This window comes from Xiphophorus couchianus, chromosome 24 (assembly GCF_001444195.1).
Source record: "Xiphophorus couchianus chromosome 24, X_couchianus-1.0, whole genome shotgun sequence".
In the NCBI taxonomy this organism is placed as follows: domain Eukaryota; kingdom Metazoa; phylum Chordata; class Actinopteri; order Cyprinodontiformes; family Poeciliidae; genus Xiphophorus; species Xiphophorus couchianus.
Window position 1 is genome coordinate 12,235,269 of NC_040251.1, and position 24,801 is coordinate 12,260,069.

The 24,801-nt window shown below is 36.1% G+C and overlaps 2 protein-coding genes across 6 annotated transcripts; both read right to left on the reverse strand.

Annotated features, from left to right (window-relative positions):
• Positions 1 to 32: 32 nt before the first annotated feature.
• On the reverse strand, positions 33 to 7,906 carry LOC114140338 (proteasomal ubiquitin receptor ADRM1-like). Of its 3 annotated transcripts, none has more exons than XM_028010122.1 (10): positions 7,489 to 7,906; positions 6,047 to 6,271; positions 5,853 to 5,969; positions 4,962 to 5,085; positions 4,792 to 4,878; positions 3,844 to 3,946; positions 3,532 to 3,770; positions 2,700 to 2,857; positions 2,501 to 2,603; positions 33 to 1,032 (listed from the first exon to the last, which is right to left on the reverse strand). In XM_028010122.1, the coding sequence occupies exons 2-10, from the start codon at positions 6,254 to 6,256 to the stop codon at positions 923 to 925; spliced, it is 1,251 nt and encodes a 416-aa protein (XP_027865923.1). In that variant the 5' UTR covers positions 6,257 to 6,271; positions 7,489 to 7,906; the 3' UTR covers positions 33 to 922. The 3 variants fall into 3 exon arrangements, with proteins under 3 accessions (XP_027865923.1, XP_027865924.1, XP_027865922.1); XM_028010123.1 differs by having other exon boundaries at positions 6,047 to 6,230; positions 7,489 to 7,904; XM_028010121.1 differs by having other exon boundaries at positions 6,047 to 6,274; positions 7,489 to 7,904.
• A 2,138-nt stretch (positions 7,907 to 10,044) lies between these two features.
• LOC114140337 (oxysterol-binding protein-related protein 2-like) lies at positions 10,045 to 23,586 on the reverse strand. 3 transcript variants are annotated; one of them, XM_028010118.1, is made up of 14 exons: positions 23,453 to 23,586; positions 23,027 to 23,178; positions 22,824 to 22,935; positions 20,419 to 20,494; positions 20,110 to 20,244; positions 18,867 to 18,964; positions 18,592 to 18,774; positions 17,706 to 17,813; positions 17,548 to 17,637; positions 16,567 to 16,687; positions 14,894 to 15,016; positions 13,388 to 13,511; positions 13,216 to 13,306; positions 10,045 to 11,743 (listed from the first exon to the last, which is right to left on the reverse strand). In XM_028010118.1, exons 2-14 carry the CDS (start codon positions 23,061 to 23,063, stop codon positions 11,641 to 11,643), a joined length of 1,401 nt encoding a protein of 466 aa, XP_027865919.1. In that variant the 5' UTR covers positions 23,064 to 23,178; positions 23,453 to 23,586; the 3' UTR covers positions 10,045 to 11,640. The 3 variants fall into 3 exon arrangements, with proteins under 3 accessions (XP_027865919.1, XP_027865920.1, XP_027865921.1); XM_028010119.1 differs by having other exon boundaries at positions 23,027 to 23,226; XM_028010120.1 differs by having other exon boundaries at positions 23,027 to 23,064; positions 23,453 to 23,578.
• Positions 23,587 to 24,801: the final 1,215 nt, after the last annotated feature.

The window sequence follows — 24,801 nt, forward strand, 5'->3', positions numbered from 1 at the left end:
TTTGAACTAAACATCCAAATCTGCAGGACGTGTTTAAATCTAGCATATTAAATGTTTATTTTATTATTTCAGGATTATGAACAGAAAGTTACTCTGGTCTAATCCAAAACAAAGCTTAATTGGAAAACTGTGTTTTTCCAATCTTTTTCCACCCCAAAATCTCCATGGTAACCATTCAGCTCTTCATTCTGAGCTGCAGCTTCCAAATTTTCCCCAAACTCCTTCAAACTAGCCAGAAGCAATTAGCAAACACCTGATGGAGCTGCGCATCAGCTGAGCTCATTATAGGAGCTACTTCTGAAACGCTGGTAAAAAACGCATGGCTCCTTTATTAAAGAGTTCATAAAGGAGCCATGTCATAATGGCTTCCTTCAGAAACAGGAGTTTTTAAAGAGGCAGAGGCCCAATTTCAAGGAGTTAAATTACAAAGTCAAATTTCTTTTGTCATATTTGACATATGTAGCATTTTTATAACAACTGAAGGTAATAACATTACTTGATTGTGCTATAAAATGTCACCATGTGCCTGAACAACACATACTTCCCCTTTAAAAAGGCAGAGGCCCAATTTTTAAAACTGAAAATTGTTTGGTTTTCCCTCCTGGAGCCTCTGCCTCCACCACCTAATCTCAGGTAAACAGATGATTCATGGATTTTTAATCCAATTTAAGGCAAGCTTTACCCAATCTGTTGCAAAACAATCAGTCATTAAAGCATCAACAAAGTTTTAATTTAGACTTTACTGCCTCCTGGGATAAGGACAAGTTAACATGGTGAGACAGGCAGGGAGTCATGTCTACAGATGAGATCAGCTGAGGCTGGAGCAACAGTTACCACATCAGGTCTTTAAGTAACAGAAACTAAGCAGCAACAGGTAAATAAATAGGTATAAATAATAGTGTTAGCCTTCTTTAAAGAGCATTTAGTCCAAACTCATGTCTTCGTCGTCGTCCTTCTTGTCTTTGGAGTCACTCTCCTGGTCTGACTTCGTCTCCGTCTCCGTCTCCATTGCTTTGGCAAAAGCCTCCACATCTACAAGAAAACGTGAGCAAATAGTATTAATTCAAATAAAACATCTTTGAATACGAGATTAAAACACTGAACAAGGAATAAAGGAACAATTCAGGAAAAACGAATGAGTTCAAACAATCTCTTCCATCAACCATAATGAGTAAGAGTCATTTCCCAGACTCTTCTAACCGTTCAGGCCAGACAGAAATTTAAATAGGAGCGGCAAAAGCAAATGAGATGGATTAGCAGTGTTTGCCAACAGCAACTTGTTTCTGTGGAATATCGTCTCTGCTGCCCAGAAAATGAGCTGTTAGCACATCATGTCATAAAACAACCGTCTTCAGTCAGAGGCCTCTTGTCGCAAAACACTGACTGCTAGTGGAGTTTCTTCCTGCCAGCAGGATCACCATCTGCAACAATTCCTTTGGGATAATAAAGTATTTTATAACCTTATAAATTACCTTATTCAATTATTTCAAATGAACCAATGAAAGGTGTATTAAAATTATTATTTTTAAAAGAACTTTTAATTTGATAAACAATCCTGATCTGAAAGTATCATCTAATTTTTTAACATGACTCTATATATGAGTCTAATGTTAAGTTTCTCAATAAATGAGCAAAGAGGAGCAAAGTGCACCGTCATTGTTGATGCTACCAGCAGGTGGTGCTAGTGTAGCATAAAAATAAATGAAGACCAAACAAAAAAAAGACCGCAGTAAGTACTATAAATATTGTAGTGATATCACAGATTATTCAGGTTAGGGAAATGTTAAATTAATGTTTTAATGTAAAATCCTAATTTGCAAAAAAGTATAGATGTTAATTGCTTTGTTCTAGAGTAAAAATTACAGTTTAATCTTTTTAAATCTAATTGGAAACATAAAAACATTTGGAACCATGACTCACTCTATTGCATTTTGAGCAGGGGTCTTCAAACGCCCACCGACCACAACTCAAGAATAAATCAGGACAAAACTACAAGTTTTAAATTAAAATCTATTAACAAAAATGATCACAAAGTGACTATTGTTTCTGGTTTCCTTCCATCGTCATGGCAACAAGGACCACATCTACTCATCGACTCTAAATTTCACCTAAATCTGCTTGTAATTGCTACATTAAAACTTGGCTAAATACAGAAAGTGTTTTATGATGATTAGTTTTTGGTGTTCAGTTCTTCCTACTACTTTTCAGACAGAAAAGTTGAGGTAAGTTATTTATCTTGTTCTTGGTTACTTGTCTTTTGCACAGAGGTTCAAATAAAGTGTTTGAACTTTATTCAAAGTTTTGTTTTTAAAAACTTGCTTGAAATAATAAGATTAACAAAATTAAAATGTTTAGTTTATTGTTGAGTAGGTAACAAAAAAAAACGACAATATCTTTTGGTGATTTTAGATTTTAAAAATGACATTTTTTCGACCCGCTTTTAAGCTGATGATTTTGGAGAACATTGAAAAGTTTGGGCACCTCTGGTTTAGAGACTGACCTCCTTTATTGGCAGCATCTACAGCCTCAGCTGGGAGACCAAACTGGTTCATCAGAGGCCCCAACTGGCCAGACGCCAGAGCGTTGCTGAACATGCTCATAGCCTGAATAGACACAAAAACCAAACACAAATGTTAGCAGTGAACAAAAACGAGCCGAGCTCACGGTTTTAATTCCTGATCGGAGGACGATGTTTGTACCTGCTGGAACTGAGGCGAGCTGAGCGTGTTGTGCAGCTCCTCTGAGCTCTGCGGCAGCGACTCGCCGGACGGCAGGTAGGGCGTCAGTCTCTGCTGCACCTCCGGGTTGGCCAGGATGGGAGCCATGACCTCAGGGGTCAACACACTAGCTAGGTCCACTGTAAGAAACAAACGCACCAAAACTGGTCTTTATCTTTTTGTGCAAGACATTGGCAGCGAAACCTTTTGAAATGCTTTTTCCCTTTCTGGCATTTACAAATTCGCGACAAAACGTCAGACTTTTGCCACTGAGCGTTGCAGTGAAACACAGCAGCTGTTTGGGTTTTACAAAGTTTGATGTTTTAGAAACTCAATGAGGCATTTTTCTGATTGGATGGTTGAAAATGTTATTGTTCCCATTTCAATTTGGTCAATTACTAAAGTATAAATGAAAAGGTTCAATACAAAGTTACACAAGATTTTTACTATAAGGTCAATTTTTCAATGAAAAAAACCTGTAAAAACAGCAAATGTAGGAAACAGCAAATGTTGGATGGATGGATGATCAGATAACTGGATGGATGGATGGATGATCAGATAATTGGATGGATGATCAGATGATTGGATGATCAAATAATTGGATGGATGGATGATCAAATAACTGGATGGATGATCAGATAATTGGATGATAAGATAATTGAATGGATGATCAGATAATTGGATGGATGGATGATAAGATAATTGGATGGATGGATAGATGGATGATAAGATAATTGGATGGATGGATGATAAGATAATTGGATGGATGGATGATAAGATAATTGGATGGATGGATGGATGTTCCCCTCCTCACCTCCCTGGCTGCTGGCCGGGACATTCATGGTGGCCAGGATGCTCTGCAGGTCTCTGAGCTGGATGGGCTGCGTGGGATTGGCTGCGGCTGCAGCAGCAGTGGCAGCAGGGATGGAGAGGGTGGAGGCTGTGGGGGAGGGTGAAGAAGTGGCCAGGGGGGTGATGGGAGTGGTGGGCACCTGGGTGGAGCCCAGCCGGCTGGGGGTGGAGGTGGAGGTCGGCGTGACGGCGGTGGACGGACTGGAAAACAGGAATCAGATCAGAGTCAGCCTCCATTTGAAGCTGCTTCTATAATGAAAACACACTGAGGCACCTGGTGGTGGAGTTGCTGACTGCAGGAACGCTGCTGCTGCTGCTGCTGCTGCTGCTGCCCAGGAGGTTGGCCAAGCCCGGCCCGGCCAGAGCCCCCAGACCGCCTGACATCAGGAGAAACACACATTACCACTACGGCTGAAAGTTACCAATTAATTCATCTAAACTTGATCAAATGAGCGGCCATTTTCTTAAAAACATGAGCTTTCTCTTGTATCAAGAGGACCGTCCATCTTTCCACAACACAAAGTGCTACATTTTTCATATGCTAAATTTAAAAAATTAAAGAAATTTAACATTTTTTGTGTTAGATGTATTAAAAATCAAACTGGAAAAAAACCCAGGAAATTGTACTTTTCTCACATTAGAGTAGAAATTAAAAAAAGTAAAGATGTCCATTCAGAAGCACCGTCTGTTGTTGCTCTTTAAAGAAAGTTAAAACTTCGCTCCATGAAGTGAATTAACTCACGAAAATCATGTTTTTCTCCATCATCCATTTTCTCCCCATCTTTCTTCGTTACACCTTTTCTCTCATCACGTCGTCTTCATAGCAAATCGGTTATTTTCATTGATAAAGTCGACGGGGTTCCGACAGGCAGCTCAGCTAAATGAGCGCTATTAAAGACTTAATGAATTTGTCGAGTGTTTATATTTTGAAACAGAACCGCATAATGTGTATTTTTTTCCTCACACTGGATTCTGTACGGACCATTTCTCTTTTCCGTTACAGCATGGCGGCGCCACCATCTTTAATGTGCTTCAATGGCTCCACTTACGGATGACCAGCGGTGCCCTCTGCTGGATGGCGGCCAAACTACAACACTAAAAATACCGTCTAACCGGACTTTATCAGTAATTTAATCTAACAAACAATTAAATGACAATTATAAATTTATTGTTTACATCCCTAATTACAACAAATTATCTCCACACTGCTGCCTTCACGTACCGATCCCCCCCAGTCCAGTTGGTCCAATGAGCTGCATGAGCTGGTTGTGACTCATGTTGCCCAGAAGGCTCTGCAGACCACCCTCACCTTTAGAGAAAGAGAAGAAGGAATAACAATCATGCAGAGCTGAGGGTTTATCATCATAAAGTTTAAATATTGGCGTATTTTACCTCCCAGTGCAGACAGGTCGTGTCCTCCACTGCCGCTGCTGCCCAGAGCGCCTGGGATGGGCGGGTTGTTCAGGTACTCGTTCACTTTGCGGCAGTACTCATCATCCTTATCGTTTTTCGGTTCCTGAAAACAGAAAATAATAACTGATACACTACAAATTTTAAATAACTTTCATTGTTGTCATAAAAGTATACACAGCTTTTGAATTTCAATGTGTCTTATTTGGCTTTCATGTGACAAATCTATGCAAAGTGGATCATTGGTAAGTGGAAGAATGACCATCTTCAATTTTTTAAACAAAAAATATTTGAAAAGTGTGAATGATCTGATTAATCCACCCTTGTATCTATTATTCTATTGATTAATTGATTAATCAGATAGAAAAAAAACCCCAATCTGCAGATCTTTCATTTAATTAATTAAGCTTTTTTTTATACTAGAAATACATAAAAAGATTCAAATAAACAAATAATTCAATTTATTTTTTAAATAAGAAAATAAAATTTTTATTGATGAAAAAGCAACAACACATTTAGTAAATCTGAGTCGGGTGAAGATAAAACTATGCCACTAGAGGAGATTTGACTAAAACATATTTACAGTTTTGGCTCAAATACTGCTCTGAATATGTTGGTTTTTTGAGTCTGTATACTCAAGTTAACAATTAATTGATTACTAAATTAGTTGCCGATAATTCCAATAATCAGTAAATCACAATTATTGCGATTAATCGCTTTCGCTATTCAAATAATTAGCCCAACTTTTAGTGGAAGTGCCAAATAGCATGAAACAACATTCAGACAGTCTGTGGAGGACGATTGTTGCCAAAAATGTTCCAAGAGGAAATTAGTGATAAAGTCAATAGAGTTTGATGTGTTTTGGCTTCAAACCTGCATCCAGAAGAAGAGTCTTTTAGAGCCGGCTTTAAACTTCAGCACATAAACCCGTCCGGTGGTGCACTGGTTGACCCGTTTAAACTCACAATCATCAGGGAAGATAATCAGGTCCTAAACGGAGGAATCAAGGTGATATTAGAAAACCCAGGTGCAGGTCAGTTTGGTTAAAAATCCACTCTGTCACCTACATCATCCACATTCCCGGTGGTGCGATCCTTCCAGCAGAAGTGGATGAGGGAGTCATCCGTCTGCTGGATGTAGACCTGACCTTTACGCTTGTCGGGGGTCACCGTGCTGCCCTTCATCGTCATCTTACCGGCCCGAAACTCCACGAGGTATTTGCTGGAGGAGCCGCGGGAGCCGGACACCAGGCTTGGGAACAGAGCGCCAGACGCCATGATGAGGAGGACGGTCTGCTGCAGGAAGTGAGAGACAAACATCTGGAAGGTGGTACGACTCCACAGCTCTGCTCGGAGGTTTGCATGAACTCTGCATCAACATGGACGTCTTGAGATTGGTTTTGTGAGAGTTTTTTTGCAGGATTGCTATTTATAAAACTACAATGGTGTTTTAGCCATTGTGGCTAGAAGAAAATGAGTCAATCTCCACCTATAAATCACAAAGATTTTCTAGAAAAGACAAAAACGTTTGACTTTGAAAAGTCACAAATTTGCTAGGAAAAAACTCAGGAATGTTGAGATTAATGTCAGAAATTTGAGGGGGAAAATTGTTTAAATTTCCGAGTTTCAAAGGTTGTAGATTCCCCCCGCCTCCCCAAAAAAGCCCAGAACATTTCAAAAAGTCGAACATTTTCAGCTTTTCAAACTAGGACATTTTCTTGTTCTTTTTTTCTAAAAAAAAAAATATATATATATATATTTCTGACATTAATCTCAAAATTTCTGAATTTTTTACAACTTTTTTCAACGTTTCAAACTGAAATTTCCTTGTTTTTTCTAGGCACATTTTTTTTAAACAATCACAAAATGTAATTGTTTTGCCATCAACAAGAAAAAAAAAATCACCAAATTTTGGCAAAAACGTACTCCTCTTTTTTGTATGTAGAAAATATGCCGTTATATGAAACAAACATATAAAATAACTGGTGCAAGTTTAAATTTCTCCAGTCCGTGGATGGATATTTAACCTGAGGAAATATCCTATTATCTTTCAATTATATATGCTTACCAACGCGGTAAAATGAATTTTGCATGCAAAATACTAAGATCAAGTCCTCTGAGTGAGATTCAAACTGTAAGATTAAGAATGAAAACGGGTTTGATATTAAAAAATATAAAAATACTTCTGATGCTTAAAGTCTCATGTGTTTTTGTTTCACAGCCTACTATAACAAACACACTTTATCTTGGTCGGACTATTCTGTGGAAACTGATATAAGAGTGTGAATCCAGCTGGAAGTCGACTTGTCCCAGTTCTCCCATAAAAACAGATGAACTGGAGCGGAGTCCTGCCGCAGACATGACTCTGCATCCTGCATACAGAGGTCTGTTTCCAGCTCCGAGCCGTCACCGCTCAGCTACGGCTTCACATTTCATCCCCACCGACTTCCCATGCAGCCAGAGCCGTAATTCAGACCAGAAACCCGGACAAAAACACAATTTATACTCACATTTCTGTCGGACTTATCCTTCAGCTGCAAAACCACCGAAGTCTGCGACGCCTGTTGTGATTGGCTGACCAGCGGAGGAGCTTCGTTCTGATTGGCTCAACCGAGCGTCAACATGAGGGGGTTTAAATCTGCTGCGCAAGTTCGGTAGAGATAACAGAGTTAGGTTGACACATCAAATTAATAACATTTATTATAGCGCTGGCAGTGTAATGCAATTAAATTAGACTAACACCAAACACATCAAACTAAGAGATGAAAGAAGGTTAATAAAATAAATTTATGTTATCATTTTATTTTTACTACCCAATTAGTTTTATGCGTGTTTTACATCAGCAGCTGTATGAAAATAAATATAACCAATACAAATATTACTCCGAGGTTAAACCAGGCTAAAAATGCACTAAGATGCAGATTGTTTTCTAAATTAATTAATTTCTTATTTTCCTTAATTGTGAAATATACTGAAAAAATACTTTAGACAAATTAGTGAATAAACAAAAATTTTTACAAATCATATTAAACTTTGACTATTAAAATGTAAAATATTAACAAAATGCTATTATCGATATTTAGATTTTTTTAAATTGGATTATATGGAAGTGATTGCTTTATAAAATGTAATAAATTCGATAATCAAAAGTGATCCAAAAGGCTAAAAACATAATCAAAAATGTTTTATATGATTTTTTAAAAATTAAATACAATAAATAAATAAAATAATTAAATTAAAGCAAACAAAAAGAGAGATAAGACATTACATTTAGACTTTCAAAAGCTGTGAAAAAATACACCAAAACTTGTCATTTTTTTTATTATTCCTTATTTAAAATAAGATTTTAAAAAAAAGAGAAGTTTTTATGTCAATATGTATTTTTTTCCTTTATACCTTAAGTATATGGAAAATAATAAGTACATAATCTCAAACATAACAAGCTAAAGAATTTAACCTTAAGTTAATACTTTCAAAATAAAAATAAATGTATTCTAGGGCTGATACAATAAATCAAAACATTTTAGAAATAAACTAATTTAGTAATTGATTAATTGTTAACTGGAGTATGTCAGATGTAAAAAAAAAAAAAAAAAGGCATTTTGCTGAAACAACACTCCAACTGCAAATAAGCCAAAACTGTATAAAAATATATACATTTTGTATTTAAGATAAAAAATAACTGTATGTAATTCTCCCCAGTTTAGGCTGCATCCAATTCCATTTCTGTAAAATAAAAAATCTATTCAGCATTGTGGAGAAATAAAAAATAAACAGCTATATACAAAACATTAATTTAAAAGAAAAGCAAACAAGACAAAACAATCTATTTTCTAACTGAAACACCTATTTTTAAATAATTGAAATCTAACTAATTTTCAGATTGAAACACCAAGAACACTTAAAAACCACAACGAAGCAGCTCATTTTGTAGTCCATAATTTATTATTTAAATATGCTTGTATGCATATGGTTTTGTGTAACAGTATGAAGGGAGGAGGAAAAGAACGAACAATGTAAACATTATTGACAAAGTAAAGAGACATGGGGGTAAAAGGATGAAAATATTCGTCAGATTGAACCTGCAGGCTTCAAAAGTGCTTGAAAAATCAGAGTAAAGGGAGAAATCTTACTGTACATATAAGTGCTGTTAAGGAAAAATGATTATTTTTAGTGCTTAATACAGTTAATCTTACGACATGTGTAAAAGGTATATTCAGCACTCTTATTTGGAACAGTTTTCTGTTGAGCCGATGAGCAGGCATTCAGACAAACAGGGGCCAAAATGCAGATCACTCAATGGAGTCTCCCCGCTGTGAGGCGAAGCCATAAAATTAGCATTTTCCTTGGGAGACAGAGACTTTAGATTTCACAGGTATCTGTGAGGTCTTATCTCAGGATCGTTCTGTACTCAGAATGACCGTGGGAGCCACAGGGGGTCAGGGCCAGCGATCCTCGCCAGAAGACAGATGGCCTTTTGATCTTTGCCGTAAATTAAGGGGAGTTCCAAGTTTCTCTGGAGGCCGAAACAGGTCTCTAATTGGTCAGAACAACAGAACGCCTTCTTTGCATATATTAAAGTAAGGATACACCCACTCAGTATAAAATTTCAAGTAGCGCTAAAAAATAGAGAGAGTGGGGCCCCTATTTTTTGCCTTTTTATCTGTGTTTCGTGTTTTGTCTGTCTTCCCCTTGTCTGTCTTTATTTTTATGAGAAAAATGCATATCTTTGTGTATCTGCAGCTTTGTTAACTGATTCATGCGTTGTTTGTATGGATTAAACTCTGTGATCTGTGACGTCAACGCGCTTTGTTATGGTTTTACTTTCTAGCTGCTCCGCTGCTTGCTGAGAGGACCCGGGTTTTAAGGAAGAGACGAGCCAGACGTTTTGTTCAAAGTTAATAATAATTATTCTTCCTTTACAGTGCATAGGACTGTGAGCGCTCAAATGCGCAGTTTTTATGCTCAACAGCAACAAAAATCTGCTGCAGCATCTACTTTAGTGTTTTACTTTCAGCACTCAGTGTATCTGAAGAGGAAATTAGAGTTTGAGGGTTCACATTTCAGGAGGGCGGAGAGGATGGATCGGTTTGCATAGATTCACGGCGTCTGCAGCGTCCCGGGGTCACGAGGCCAGACTGAAAACGAAGCTCAGACTTCTACATGGAAACTTAAAGCTTTGTCTGTCATGCAGTGCTGCGCCTCTCCTTTTAAAGCCAGAGCACACAGACGCTTTCAGAGCAACATTTCCCTTTTCTTTTGATTCTGTTGTGTTTCAACTAAGAGACAGTTTGGCATCATTTTAAAGGTGCAAATTAGCTTAAATTCTCCACAAAAAACACAAAAACAAATCCATGCCAACATTCTGCTCCGTACGGAGCCCCCTAAGGGACATGGGAGATTTTTTTCTTTTCCCTTGAAATAATGTACTGGTCCATTCACAACTGAATACTGAAATATTTTCTGCTGTAATGTAAGATTTTTGTAAGGTTTATCCATGTGTGTTAATATCTCTTTGTGAGAAATCTGAAGTTTTCTTTCTTTTTCTTTAACGATAGAAATGCTATGTCCAAAATGCAAAAGCAAAACAGGTCAAACATTGGTTTTCCATCCCTTCTAAGAAATAAACAGAAAGAAAAATACATCTAAACTATTTTTGAGTTATTTTCATGGGTAATAAAGTAATCTGAATGTTTTGATTGTGTCTTTCGATTGGTAGTCTGATTGGTTTACAAACAAACAAACACACAGTAATACTTCAATTAAAAAAATTTTTTTGCACCAAAGATCTAAGAATGTTTTTGTATAAAAAGTAGACCAAGGTGTGTTTACTAATTTGTCGCAAGAGAACGCAAAATATTATTTTTCATATGTCCTCTAGGGGGCTCCACAGCTCCACGTTTAAAAGTTTAGAAAAAGAAGAAGCTTAATAATCATTTAGTTTTCTTAACTGGATTTCTGACACTTTATTTTTTTCTGTTGTGTTTTTCAGAGCATAGAGGTGAGAGGCAGCCACAGTGTCAAAATCAGATTTTGTCCATAAATGTTTCTATACTCAGTGCAGGAAATCATTATTTATGGCTCTAACTTTTCTATTAGCATCTTGGTGAACATGCAGGCACCATTTTATTTTTTGTTCTCTACACACAACTATATATTTGTACCGACAAAATCTGCTTACGATAAACGTAAACATGATTAAAAGCAGCTTTTTAAAAAATCTCTATTCACAGAAACACTTGTGACATTTTAAAGATGCGTAGTGCTGAATAAAATAGACATCTAATGTCAGAGTTGGTTATATAAAAGTAGCAGATGTGTTTAAATAATCCCTGATATTTAAATGCAACATGAAGTGTTTGTATGACCTGAACTAAAACGCTTCTGCAGCTCGTTTGTGCTTGCAGAGCTCACACTGGTGGCTTGTTTAAAACCCTTAAATGGCGAACTGTTAGCGTAAGTAACGATGAAGATGTCTGACGTCAACGTTTCTCTAAAACTCTCCTGCAGAGCATGTTCACAGTCGCTTAACAGTTTGCTCTAACAGAGACACAGTGCCGGTCTGAATAACCTGCCCAGTTTTCAAGTCGCAGAGATTTGAGATGACGAGAAATAAAGTGAACATTTTCCAGAAACACAGAGAGTTTCTATCTTTTTTTGTGTCAGTAAATGTTGGGACAGTCCGTGTACTTCCTGTCAAAGTATCCGCCTGTGTACTGCCAGTCCTCAGCTCCGGTGAAAGGGTTTGTTCCCATTCGGAACCACCTAAAGGAAAACAGACAAAACCTGCCTTTAGAGAGAAATCAAAAGGTCCTGGAGATACGAAAAAATTTACCTTTGACCTTTCAAAATAATAATGCCACTACAGACGTCAGCGAACGTTTTAACAAAGCATAAGAACTGAGTGAAGCTCCAACAAAATGGATGTCAAATGCTTGTGCAGCAAAAGCTTTTGTTTGTGCCGCTATCACTTTAAAGATTTCTTAACAAATTCAAATTTAATTGTATGGGCACACAAACACAAATTATCACCAAGTATTTTTGTGCAAATCTCTTTTTACACTTGAAATTTGAAAAATTAACTTACAAGTAACTTTTCAGCAAGATATAGGAGTTTGTTTTACGTCAGTATTGATAAAAACGTTCTAGTTCCAGTGTGAAATTATTTCACAGAGAAGACATTTTGCCCATATTATAACTTGAGGCCTTCCACACAGACTCACTTTACTAATATAGGAGGTTTCTTGACTTCCTATATTAGTCATATATTAGTCATATAGGAAGTTAGCTTCCTATATGACTAATAAGGCCATATAGGAAGGCGACTGATTGCACTGGATTTTATTTAGGGGTGTCAGAGTAAAGAAGACTTGCAGCCATAGGCGCCGGAACAGGGGAGAGGGGGGGGCAACTTTACGTAGCGAGTCTGTGTGAGTCCGTGGAGGTGCGCACGCCAAAGCCTAAATGTTATTGGTCAGTTTACTTTTGTAAATTTGGCGGTTTGGCGCTTTATCTGTAAGCTAAAAATGAATGAGTGGAGTTTGAATCCCCCCATAGTTCTAAGATAGGTTGTTTGGATCCTGCCAGAGCTTTTTACCATGTGCGGTTCTGGTGGGTCGCCGGTTTATGAGCTTTGTGTGTGTGTGGGGTTTGGCGAACTGAAGAGCTGACGGGTCACCCAGTTGGACAACCGTTTCACCCGTTACTGGTGCGTTCACACAAATGGTGTAGCGATGACAAAACCTTCATACAAACTCGGCGTTTTAATACCGTCCATCTCTTGTATTCAGCTGTTCTTAGGTCGGCTGCAGGAATTTATCCGTCTTTTACATTTCTCCAGTTTTGAAAATGGAATAAAGTCCATTCCGCCATCTAAATGCTCTGTGTGAAGCTGCCTTGTGCATGTTCCCCACCGACAACTTAACATTTTTTTCTGATTATTTCCCACCAAATCTCTATGACCGCAGTGCATTTAATAGCAAACAATCATCAAATCTAGCCAGACCGCAGCGCATGGTAGACCCAAAAACGTTGTCCTCTAGGTAAGTGATGTTTACTGTTTACTTCGGGGCAAATTGCAACAAAACCACTAAATTGATTGACGGGTGTCATCATATAAATTGAACAAGTGCGCGCGCCTGACATTCAAAGTGCGCAACAGAGGTGACGAAACACCCCATGAACCCCCCACCTCAAAAATTAATCCGGCGCCGCTGCTGGCAGCTATTAGCTCTGACCTGGTCGACCACTCCTCGTCATCCTCTGATCGTTCTCTGCGTGCAGCCCTCTGTTTTTCCTCTAATCGCTCCTTCTCTGCACTAGCTAAATCTGAAGAAAGCAGAAGAATCAAGAGTAATAAAACGAATTTAATTAATAAAACATCAAAATATTTTTGTTTTGTTTACTTACCTATGTCTCCATGTTCCATGGCTCTAATGTCAGGCCTGAGCCGGCAGTCCGTTGGCGCCAGCAGCCTCTCCATCCCGGGCTCCAGCTCGTTTAGCGTCACAGCAAAGCTGGTGAAGTTATACATCTGCCAAAAAGAAAAAACACAAGACGCCTGAAATGTTTACACTCACTGGGTCAACGATTCCCCCAACAAACCAAATAAACTCACTACAGTCAATAAAAAAAACTAAAAATGTGCTCCAGAAGGACACAGTAATAACTTTACAACCAAGTCAGGTTTAATAGCCAAGCCAGCCCAAGGCATTTGAGAGATAGGCGGCTGCTCAGGGCCTCCACATCACCAGGGGGCCCCCAAGAGCACCAAACAAGCATTATAAAATATATACAAGTTTAAAATAACATTGAACAATGCAAACTAAATGCTATTACACATGAAAAAATGATTTCTATATTGTTTTATAGTTGTTACACAAATAATGGTGAACCTCTGTTGATTAACCAGGATATCCCACTTGTTTACTGTAAATTTAGTTTTTATCAGCTGATGTTACGTTCAAATAGTTAAAATAATATTTTAAATGCCAACCTGCATTTCAAAATCCAAATTTGTTTTTAAATTTGTTATTCCTGTAAGGTTAAAATAACCATAATAAAGCTGGTATGATGTAAGCTAACTACAAATGATGCTACAGATATTTAGCTTAGGAATGATGGTTTGTGGGGTCCCAAATGAAAATCTGGGCCCCACAAATGTGTGGAGCACACGTTTTCGAGCATCTACTCAAAGTTTATATGGGTTCATTGTGTATCATTTGCGTAGCTATGGTAGCAAATCTCACTACTTGTTATAACTTGAGCTAATGGAAGGGAGTATTAAAGGGAGTCCAGGAATGAGCCTTGTGGTACTCCACATGTGATTTTTATCATTTTTGGTGAAATGTTACCTATTGATACAAAATTGAACCAGTTCTCTAGGTAAGACTCAAACCAGACTCCAACCCAGCTCACTTTTCTAACATTTTCTCAGACTTCAGTAATCGGTTTTAGGTTGGGGTGTAAATACTTATCTCAGATTCAGCAGTAAATGACAAAACAAAACGTTTCACATCCACTGAAAATATGTATTAAAAAAAAGATATTGTGGTTTGTGATACAATAATATTGATAGCATCAGCAAAATAAGCCTCTGTTATTAAAGGTACTGATAAAGTCCAATCAGGTGATAGAAGGTCGACTTTGTAATTGTCTTTATGTGGCTCTGAATGTTCAGAGCCTTCAGAGCTCTATTTTTCATCTATTTTTTGTTTGAGATGAAAAATAGAAGATGAATCGTCAGTAATTTTTACTCGAAAGTGCAGAAAGGATGAACCTGCCCTGCTGGCAGGTGCTGAAGTTCAGCGCTGACAGATTGATAACTAATCAATTAAAAGGTGAACACTTTAAATCCTCAAAATCAACGTCAAAACGTTTCTGATTCCTGTGATGAAAGCAGAGCTTAGCGCCGACCTGTGCTGAGTGACTGGGCCGCGGCGTTACCCTCCACAGTAAGGCACTTCCTGGTATCACCATCACCGTATCCTGAACTTCTGGCAATTCGTCGTCCTCCTCCTCCACTTCACAGCTACGTTCCTACACACACAGAAAGATTTTTTTTTTAAAAACACGTTGCATTCAAATCGTCGAGGCCAAACCAACCGAGCGGACGGTTCAGTGCAAACAGGTGAATCATGGGAACTACGGTTACCACAAACTCAACACGTTTCAAGCAACAACGACATGTCATTGCAAGACAACATGGTTTAGGAGCTGGCAATGATCTAATCAAACAAGTACACTATAAACATAACTAGACAACGGCAGCAGCACACTAGAGATATCAAACACTCTGTTACCTTACCTTACCTTACGCTAACGCCACTGCGTGTTATTGTGAAAGGAAGAAATACCGTTTGAGAAAACAAATTCAGTGACATGTCAAACAGGTTACTGACAATCGAATGAGTTTACAGAAACGCTCCCTTTACGCCGGATGGAGACCACGCAACATCAGATTGTTGGAAACGTTTTACACATGTCCAGGGTTTCCCCCAGTGTATTATAAGCCTGGAGGGCCATCAGGCTTTACTTGTGTCCCCACCAGGCTTAGCATTGTTTATTTATTTAAATCTTTTTAAAATGTTTGCATCTTCTAAGACTTTATAGTTGGTGTTCAGGTATTAATTTTCCAGTCTTTCAATAACATATCTATCGAGTGATATTTTCAAATTTCCTGTCAACTTTAAACATTTTATAACTCAAAAACACGACGGGCTGAAACAAACTCTCCAACTATTCAAGAGGCTTGATTATTAAAATTCCTCGAGGAAAATTACCTGCCTTGAAGCTTCATTAACTTATGTTTTATTATTTAGCGCACCGCGTTCCGGCCGGGTGATTATTTATGTTGCACAGCGCTCTCACTTCTGCCCAGGAGTTGTTGAAAAAACCTAAGTGTTGGCAGCATAACGTCAAATTTTCAAGTTCGGATCAGTACAGAAAAGTAATTGTAGGGATGCACAAATATGAAATTAAAAAGTTTTATTTAGAAGTAGAAAAGGCTACAGTCGCTAGCATTACATTTTTAATCCATAGGTGTAACAAAGATTTTGGATACTGACTGAGAAGTGAGACTTATCTCTGTTTATTTCCAGTTCACTCTGATCATATTTACGGTTTTTTTAATAGATCAATAGATGAATAAGAATAGTTAAAGTTTTGATTATCTTTGACAATTCCAGAGGAGGAACTTTAAAACAATAATCCATATTTTATGGTAAAAACCTTTACAGTTTATTTTGTTGAAACCAAACACCTCGAAAGCAAAAAATAAAATTACTTCTATGGAGGAATAAATATTTTTAGAATAAATCAATAGTCATGAAAAAAGAAAAAGCTTTAGCTGTGAAGTTTATGCACTAATTTGTGTTGGTCTATAACATAAAGGGCCAGAAATACAAGAGAAAAAGTTCAAGTGTTGTGAATATTAACAGAAAAAAAACTTTTTTAATCTAGCAAAGGCAGTAATTTAGTCCCAAATGATTAGCGAGCAGCCGGGTCTCCAGCCGGAGTGAAGGAAGGCCTTTTCTGCTCTGCAGACGATCACAGGTGAGAAAAAGCAAATCGGCTCAAAGGTTTCTTACCTGCTTCTTTGGGTCGCTCCCCGTCTTCTTCTCTGCCTTCTTCTGTGTTTCATAAAGCTTGGGGTCGATGCTGTACATGCACTCTGTCCACTTCCCGTAGATGACTCGTCTCTTCTTCTTACTGGTCCAACCACAGCGAAACGACCGGTTCAGAAAACAATCACACTTTATGCCTCACAGACTGGATTCAGGAGGGCTGGGCGATTCAACTGTAAAATATCTTTTTTATTTTAAAAAAAATAGATTTTCTTTTTTTATTTAAGAAAAAAGATAGTTTAAAAATATTTTTTTTAAATAAGATTTTAAAAATAAATCTTATTTAATTTCTTTAATTTTCTAAAAAAGAATTTTCTTTTTTTTAGAAAAGTAATTTATTTTATAATAAAGAAATTGCTGATAAAAAATACTTTCGCAAGCGGCTTCTGGGGGTTGTACGAAGGAATTCGAGAATTTGTGTTAATTATGAGAATGCAGACAGAATTTTAGCAGAATAAACATCCAATTTTACCAGAAGAACATCTTAAAATGTTGAGAAAAAACACATTTTAATTAGAAAAAAAGACTAGTGATAAGGATCGATCTGTGTGTGTGTTTTTTTTCAAAATAAACTCAAAGTCCTGATACAAATAATTTGATGCTGATGAGTTAAAAAATTACATATTTCAGTAAAGTGTATTGCAAAGTGTAACTTCTTATTTGTCATTTTATTTTTTTTTTTTTTTGAAGGAGCTCCTGATATCATGACTTTATTTTTGTAATATTATGACTTTATTCTTATAATAAAAAAATATTTGTAGCCTGGCCCTAATACTTTGTCGTCAAGTTGACCTGAATTCAAAGACCAAATAAACAGAAGCTTAAACAAGATGGCTGCCTTGGGCAAGCTGACAACACTCGTAACTATGGAAACCCAAAAATTAAATGAATAGATAAAATGGATTAATCGCCCAGCCCTGGTACCTCACCTGCTCCTGTTCTCACCTTCTGTCTTGGATAAATCCTTCGACTTTGTGAAGATCTTTTCCAAACATCCCACATGGTTTAAAGTTCAAGATGCATTTATCTCCAGTGCTGAGGAAATCAAGGCAGCATGAGGGATAAATACTCATAACAAGCTTTTCTAGCATCAGTAACTGTACCTGTGGTTGACTATTTCCACTGTTCCGTATTGTTCGATCCAGAGTTTCCCCAAAATGATGTTATGGATGCAGCACATTGGATTCGTCCAGGTGTACGCCTCTTTATGTCTACGGTAAAAATGCAGCATCATAAGCACAATCTTGATAATCCAAGAAAGAGCCAAACTTTCACATTTGGATTAAATTAAATATGAAGCTGCTTCCTGAACAACTAGCATCATATTTAGCTAATTCCTCCTGAAACCAGGAGGAATTAGCTAAAAGTAACTCGATCTGAAACGATTATTGAAATAATCATCAACTAATTTAGTAATCGATTAATAGTAAACTGGAGTATACAGACTCAAAAAGAAAGCCATTTGCAGAAAAAAACAGCATATTTAGAGACGTAATTAAGCTAATTTGCTTATTTGTTCAAAATATTTTTGCAATAATGCATATTTTATTTGCATTAAAATACGCAAATAAACAAATCAGGGTTTTTTTAATAAGAAAAGAAACATTTTATTACCTAAAATGCAGTAATATAGCATTTCTTTAGTGAATTTGAACTCCTCAATGCCACTTGAGGAGTTTTGGGTGAAACATAATTGGAAACAAAGGTTTAAGATAAAAAAAACCATAAATAATAAAATGTTTCTTTTCTTATTTAAAAAATGAATTATTTGTTTATTTGCATATTTTTAATGTATTTTTAATATTCTATAAAGATACTGTGGTTAAAAATGAGTGGTTAAATGAAAAACCTGTAGAATGTGCCAATTGTGCTCTGATTAACAAATAGAATTGCTAAAATAATAATCAGTTGCAGCGTTATAAAGTAAATAAAAGCAACAATATGCACAATACAGGCAAAAATTTATTTAAAAAATGAGTAAATGCTTACTTTAATAACTCCAGCGTCATTGTGCCTTTAGGCTCAGCTTCAACACTTTTACCCCAGAACTTCAGCTTTGGGTAGATGGAGCCATGAAACTCAAACTCCTGCTTCAGAGACTGAGCGTGGAAGGCACTGATGGGGGGATGATGGCTCACCTGCTCAGAGATCAATCTGTATCCTTCATCCTCCCTAAAATAATAAACATACAAATCAATTAGAAAACAGGCGCAGAATATTAGAAAAGCTGGTAGATATTACAATAAATATATCTAGGGTTTTACCTTATCAGTTCATACGTTTCCCCCAACAGAGGGTTAAATGGCTTTCCAGTTCTCTCCCATTGAGATGCTACAGCGGAAACAGCAAAGGCAGCAACAACCTGCCACCCACATGAGGACCGGATCAGAACGATTTTCACCAATCATGTTACTTCACATCTGACTTGCATAATAAAGATAAAGATGGTGTAAGAAAACAAAGTCTGTGCGTCTTTAAAATGTGACACGCTAGCTAGCACTAGCTAATACACAGGTTAAAAGAAGCTGTGTTGTAAATCAGAGATTTCAAATATGTCACAGATTTTCAGCTTCTGGGTCAATGTTGTTACAATAACCTGGTGATTTTAAGTAATTAGATGAATTCACATGCTATGCAGATACTCTGTCTGCGCTAATGAAGAAACACACCTTGTTTTTAATTATATCAGCTTATAATTACTTATGTTTTTATTTATTTGTTTATTTTATTCATTTACAGTTTAATGTGAATATGTTACATGTTGATATTAACAAAATATTTTGGATAAAAAGGAGAACAAATATTGATCTTAAGCACAAAACACTCAAGAAATACATACAAAAACAACAATAAAAGATATAATATCTATGTAATGATACTGCAGTTTTAGTTCATATATGTTATTATGCTTTGATAGAATATTATGTTTCATTATTTCAACAAAGGTAAAACTTGACCTACTCTTAGTTTTCTTTTTTGACTAATTTTTCTACAGATTTGTTCCATAAGCATTAATACAATGTGACATTTGTCTGTAATTATCGCAACTTATGAATACATTTTTTATGTATTTGGCCTCGGATTTAAACGGTGCTAAGAGCATTTAATGTTCAGGGATTAAATATACATAATAATAATAATTAGAAAAAGAGAGTAATGCTTTTCTGACAAAAAAACGCTACATTTTACACCCTTCATCTCATAAATACACATTAAATATAATCGGATGGGTCATAAATGATAAAATAAGGACTTGATCCTGGATAAAGTGTATTTGTTTCCTTCATCTTTGCACCAAAACCAAAAATTTGTATTTAATATGTCAACATACCTTAGAAGAAAATAAGCAGTGATTTGTTCCATAAGAAGAAAAAAATTCAGATTTTCTCACGGATCATTAAAGAAATGTTTTCCAGGTTTTGGAGCCAAACAGCTCATCTAGGTCAGTTTAATTTGTGATTAAACTGTGATTATTTCCAGAGGAAATAAAAGATAAATGATCCCTACCTGCATGCGGTCGACGGTGTCCGACAAGCTGCAGGCTTTGTGGATGAGGTGAGTGTGCTCCATGTACTCCGAGATTCTCTGGAGAAAACTCAGCGGCTCATTAAACACAACCGGCATCGCGATTTTGGAAAGCTCCTGCGATAGGAGACAATCAAATTCATTCAAAATTATGGCAAAACATTGTCAGAAATAACTGGAAATGTCACTTTTTAACAATTACGAAATACAGCTGTGAGAAAACTTTAACATTCACACAACTCTGCTACCGTTTGGATGAGTTTGGGGTTTTTCGCAAGGCGAAGGACTCACCATTCCAATGCATTTCTTCAATATGCTCCACACACTGAAATTGTTCCTGGAGATTGTTTCTGCAGGCAGGGCTTTCCTGGCGCACATTTTGACAAAAGGATATTAAAAAAACTAAAAGGCAGCTAAAAAGCAGCTAAAAAATGTTTAAGAATCATTAGAGTCAAGCTGAGAATTATTACTTTTAAATTATGAGAATAAAGTTGTAGGACAAAAAAGCTGCAACATTATCAGAATAAATATTAGGAGAATAAAGTAGTAATTTTATGAGAACTCCAACACAAAAACTAACTAAAATTAAAATGAGGAATATTGAGCATCTTGTGATTTAATAAATAACTTTATACTTTTGTATCAGTTTTATAAATAAGGAAATATTTAATCTTTTATCAAATTATTATCAAATGCAGGATTTTGAGGCTATTGCGAAAACAAAATAGTTTATTTTGAAGAAAGAAACACAAACTTGTCGTTTTGGTCACATCAGATCTCGATAACTATCACAGCTTTTTTCTCCTATTTTTATGCATTTATTCTGATAATATTATGACTTTATTCTTGTGATTAAAAATTTATATCACATTCCATTTTAAGTAATGGTAGCTCCAATTGTATAAAAAACATAATTTCTTTTCCCAGCTCAACTTAAAATACACTAAAATATTTTCTCAAATCAAAACTTGATTGAAGACATTCCTACATTCAAACAGCTTACAGATTACATTTGTTATATAAGATATTACCAACAATTACCTTCTGTTAATACAAACATTCAGACATTTTCTGAATGTTTGTATTAATTATCACAAATGAGCTAAAATGTGAATAAATGAGCCGATAAAGACAGATAAAAACCTTCTTTATCTCTGAATGATTGTGGCTCTCTAGGGATTCTTCCTGTTGCACGCCAGGCTGTTTATAATAGTCACGGCCATATTTTGTATTTTGGGTCTGAAGGAAATCTCATTCCGTAACCTCATTGTGTTGTAAACAAAACCCGACTGAATACTGCGACACCGCGCTCTCTGCATGCACCGCCGCCTGTTTATTTTTACACTGTTTCCGGGAAAAGCAACTCGGTGGACTCCACACTGACTGTTCAAATATCTTCTTTGTTTATGTTTACTGTAACAGGGTATTTAGTTTTTAATTAGTTTTCACTTTGGAAACATTCATCTTGCTCCTTCTTTCATATTTCAGCCTTTAACTCAGTTTAAAGTAAAAAAATGTACTGCTTTTTTCTGCTAAAAACCCACATATAAGGTTTACTTTAGACACGACTCTTATTCACTAGATAAAAACGTTTCTACGTCACAAGCTAAATTACTCCAAATAATCAGAGCAGCCGCTGTAAAATGTAAGTCGATCAAGTTTTTAAACTTTTATATCAAATATGATGTAAATAAAATCAGATCAGAAGGCTGAGCACAAGAGTGAGACAAACATTCACCCATCCAAGCCAATATTGAACCAAAAATAACAACCTTCAAGCAGATATTAAACATACCTTTAACTTAGCCCACACTTCTATATTATTTTTTTTTAATTGGTCTTATTACATATTCAGATCTTAAATGTTGTGTTTTCATTATCTGTAAGTGGAAAATAAATGATAATTACCAAAAAGAAAGGTTTTAAAACATTAGTCTCTGTGTAATTACATGAAATATGCTGAAATAAATTAACCTTTCAATAATATTCTAATATATTAAATGAGTCTGTTCATGTTACAAAATAAGCATGACTTTCCTCAGCTCTTTGGGAAATCAATGTCTTGCCTAAAACTTCTAAATGAAGCTTGTTTTTGACAAGTGATTGGATTTGTTTAGCATTAAAATATTAGTCCTAAAGTATATTGTACTGAGTTCCTTTAAATAAGGCTAAAACACCCCGTTTAGTATCTATTTTAGACCAAGATAAATGGAATATTGACCAACATATTTGATGTGTGGTGATGATTACAAAATGTAACATCTGTTATTTGTTTTTACAATTGTTGACTCTACTTTGTGTTTTCATAATGTAAAGCACTTTGAACTGTTGAAATGTGCTATATAAATAGACTTGATTGTTTGATTTAAGTATCTAGAATAGAAAAAAAGCAAAAACAAATTCAAATCTGTGTATAAAATTATTGTAGATAAAAAGCAGCTTTATGTTGCATGATGAACTCATATAAATTGAACGAAAAAATGGCCAAATTAATATAAGGAGTTCATTCATTGAGATTCAATAATAATTCAATGCAAACTGCTGGAGTTCTTTAGACAGAAACACTTTGATAACACCAATTTGATCAATGATTTGATTGAAACTACTTTTTTTTTCTTACTGTAAATTGGATTCAGATGATGGGTCCATGAGTTGGAGCAATATAAATAAAGTGAGTTGAATTGATATTCTCTCACCTGCGCTCCCACAACCCGTTCTCCTGCATGCTGCTGCCATCGGTCACCTGTTTGCTGTCAAACACCAGGGCATCTTTGAAACTGACCTCACAGGAATCATCAGACTCCAGTCCTGGGAGTTTCAAGAAACAGAAAACCCATTTCATTCACTGAATCATTAGGGGAAACCATAGCGATGCTACGCCTCTGTTAGCCAGTCTCACCTGTCTCAGCGTCGAAAAATTCCTCCTCGCTGTTCATACTGAGCAGAAAAAAAGGTAACAAAATGTTACTCAGCAGTCATGTTTCCACCGACGGTCCAACGTTTCTGCTGCCCCTCCTCCCTGCGAGCATCACAGACGGCCACAAACACGACCTGTAACCCGGACAGTTCTTTAAAACCACTTGGTGGAACCGAACATCACTGCAACAGAGGTTGTGACAAAGACAACAACAAGTTTTTGGTTCGCCGTCAGCAGCAATGATCCTCACAAAGTCTCAGCTAACGGCTAACTAGCTACTAGCATCGCATCTGGAGACAGTTAACAGTGATCTGGACCCGAGATTAGCTCGTGGCACCGACACGTTTACACGCAAACACGTGTCAACACTCTGACACGAACAATTACACACTGACACGGTACACATACCTGTTAATTTGTGTCAGTTTGGCCTCGGCTTACATAAATAACTGAAAAGTGTAGCGCCTCTGGAGCCTGCCGGAAGTAGGTGGAAAGGACACGGTGATTGGCAGGGCCTTCAGCCAATCAGATCACAGCTAGGAGATGCCTAGAAATAGAAGGCAAAGAGCTGCTATTTTAAACTCACATTCAATAATAATAAGACATGAAAATGGAAATGTATTCCTCCGCCAGGCTGAATTTTAATCTTCAGACATAAAGAATAATATTTAATTTTGTCGACATCTCTGAATAGATTTGAAGTAAAAATAACTAAAATCAGAGTAGAAATACTTTGACATTTTTATTCATGTAAAAGTTAAAAGAAGCAAGAAATTACTCAAGTAAGAGTGAAAAAAGAAATCAAATGCTGCTCAAGTACTGAATAACTGATCAACACATTAATCATTTAATATTTAAAAATTACATAATTGAAAGGACCCAAATATAGTTATGTGGAAATTTTGGCAATTTAGGGACCAAAATTAGAATAATTAATATAAATTACATAGTTATAATATAACAAAATAAGGAAAAAATACTTTTTTCATAATTTCAGTTTCTTTCAATATAAAACTCATGAAGCTTTAACAAAAGCTGGAGGTGTGTGACAGTGTCTGGTAAATTCTTGGTTAAAATTTTGTTTTCATTCAGTGAAAATACTAACAGCGGAATATCCAGAGATCTTACGAAAGTAAAAGATACTTCTTAATAAAATAACTCAAGTAAAAGATACAGCATAGTAAGAATACTTGTATAAGTAATTCCTTCCCCCCCAAAAAATCAAGTAAACGTAATTGAGTAAATCTACCAAACTTTTGTTAAAATAAATACCATTAATCTGAAGAAACACTGAATAAAATAAAATATTTTTTTCTTTTTTACTGATGCCCACTATATTCATATTTTAGGAAATGTGTGCCTCATTTATTTTAAAAATTGAAGGGCTTGAATGACTAAATATTTTCTTTTTTTTAATCTAAATCAACCAGAGGGTTATGAATATTTTTGTACTTATAGATCTTATAGATTTATATAGATCTTGTGTATTTACAGGTTAAGAAAAAGTCGCTCAAAACTCAGTGAATCTCAGAACAAATTGGTCTGTTTATGAATTAGTTTGCTTTCATTTGTTACAGACAGTGTGGGTTTTAAAATACTGACACCATTACAAATCTTCATATTCCTCTGAATGTAAAAATTGTTGATGGGTTATTGTGATGGAAGCTGTTCACCAAACATGTAGAAAGTAATTATTTAGTTGCTTGTTTGTTTTTTTAATAACACAAACATTTTCTAAACATGCAACCTTATTTTAA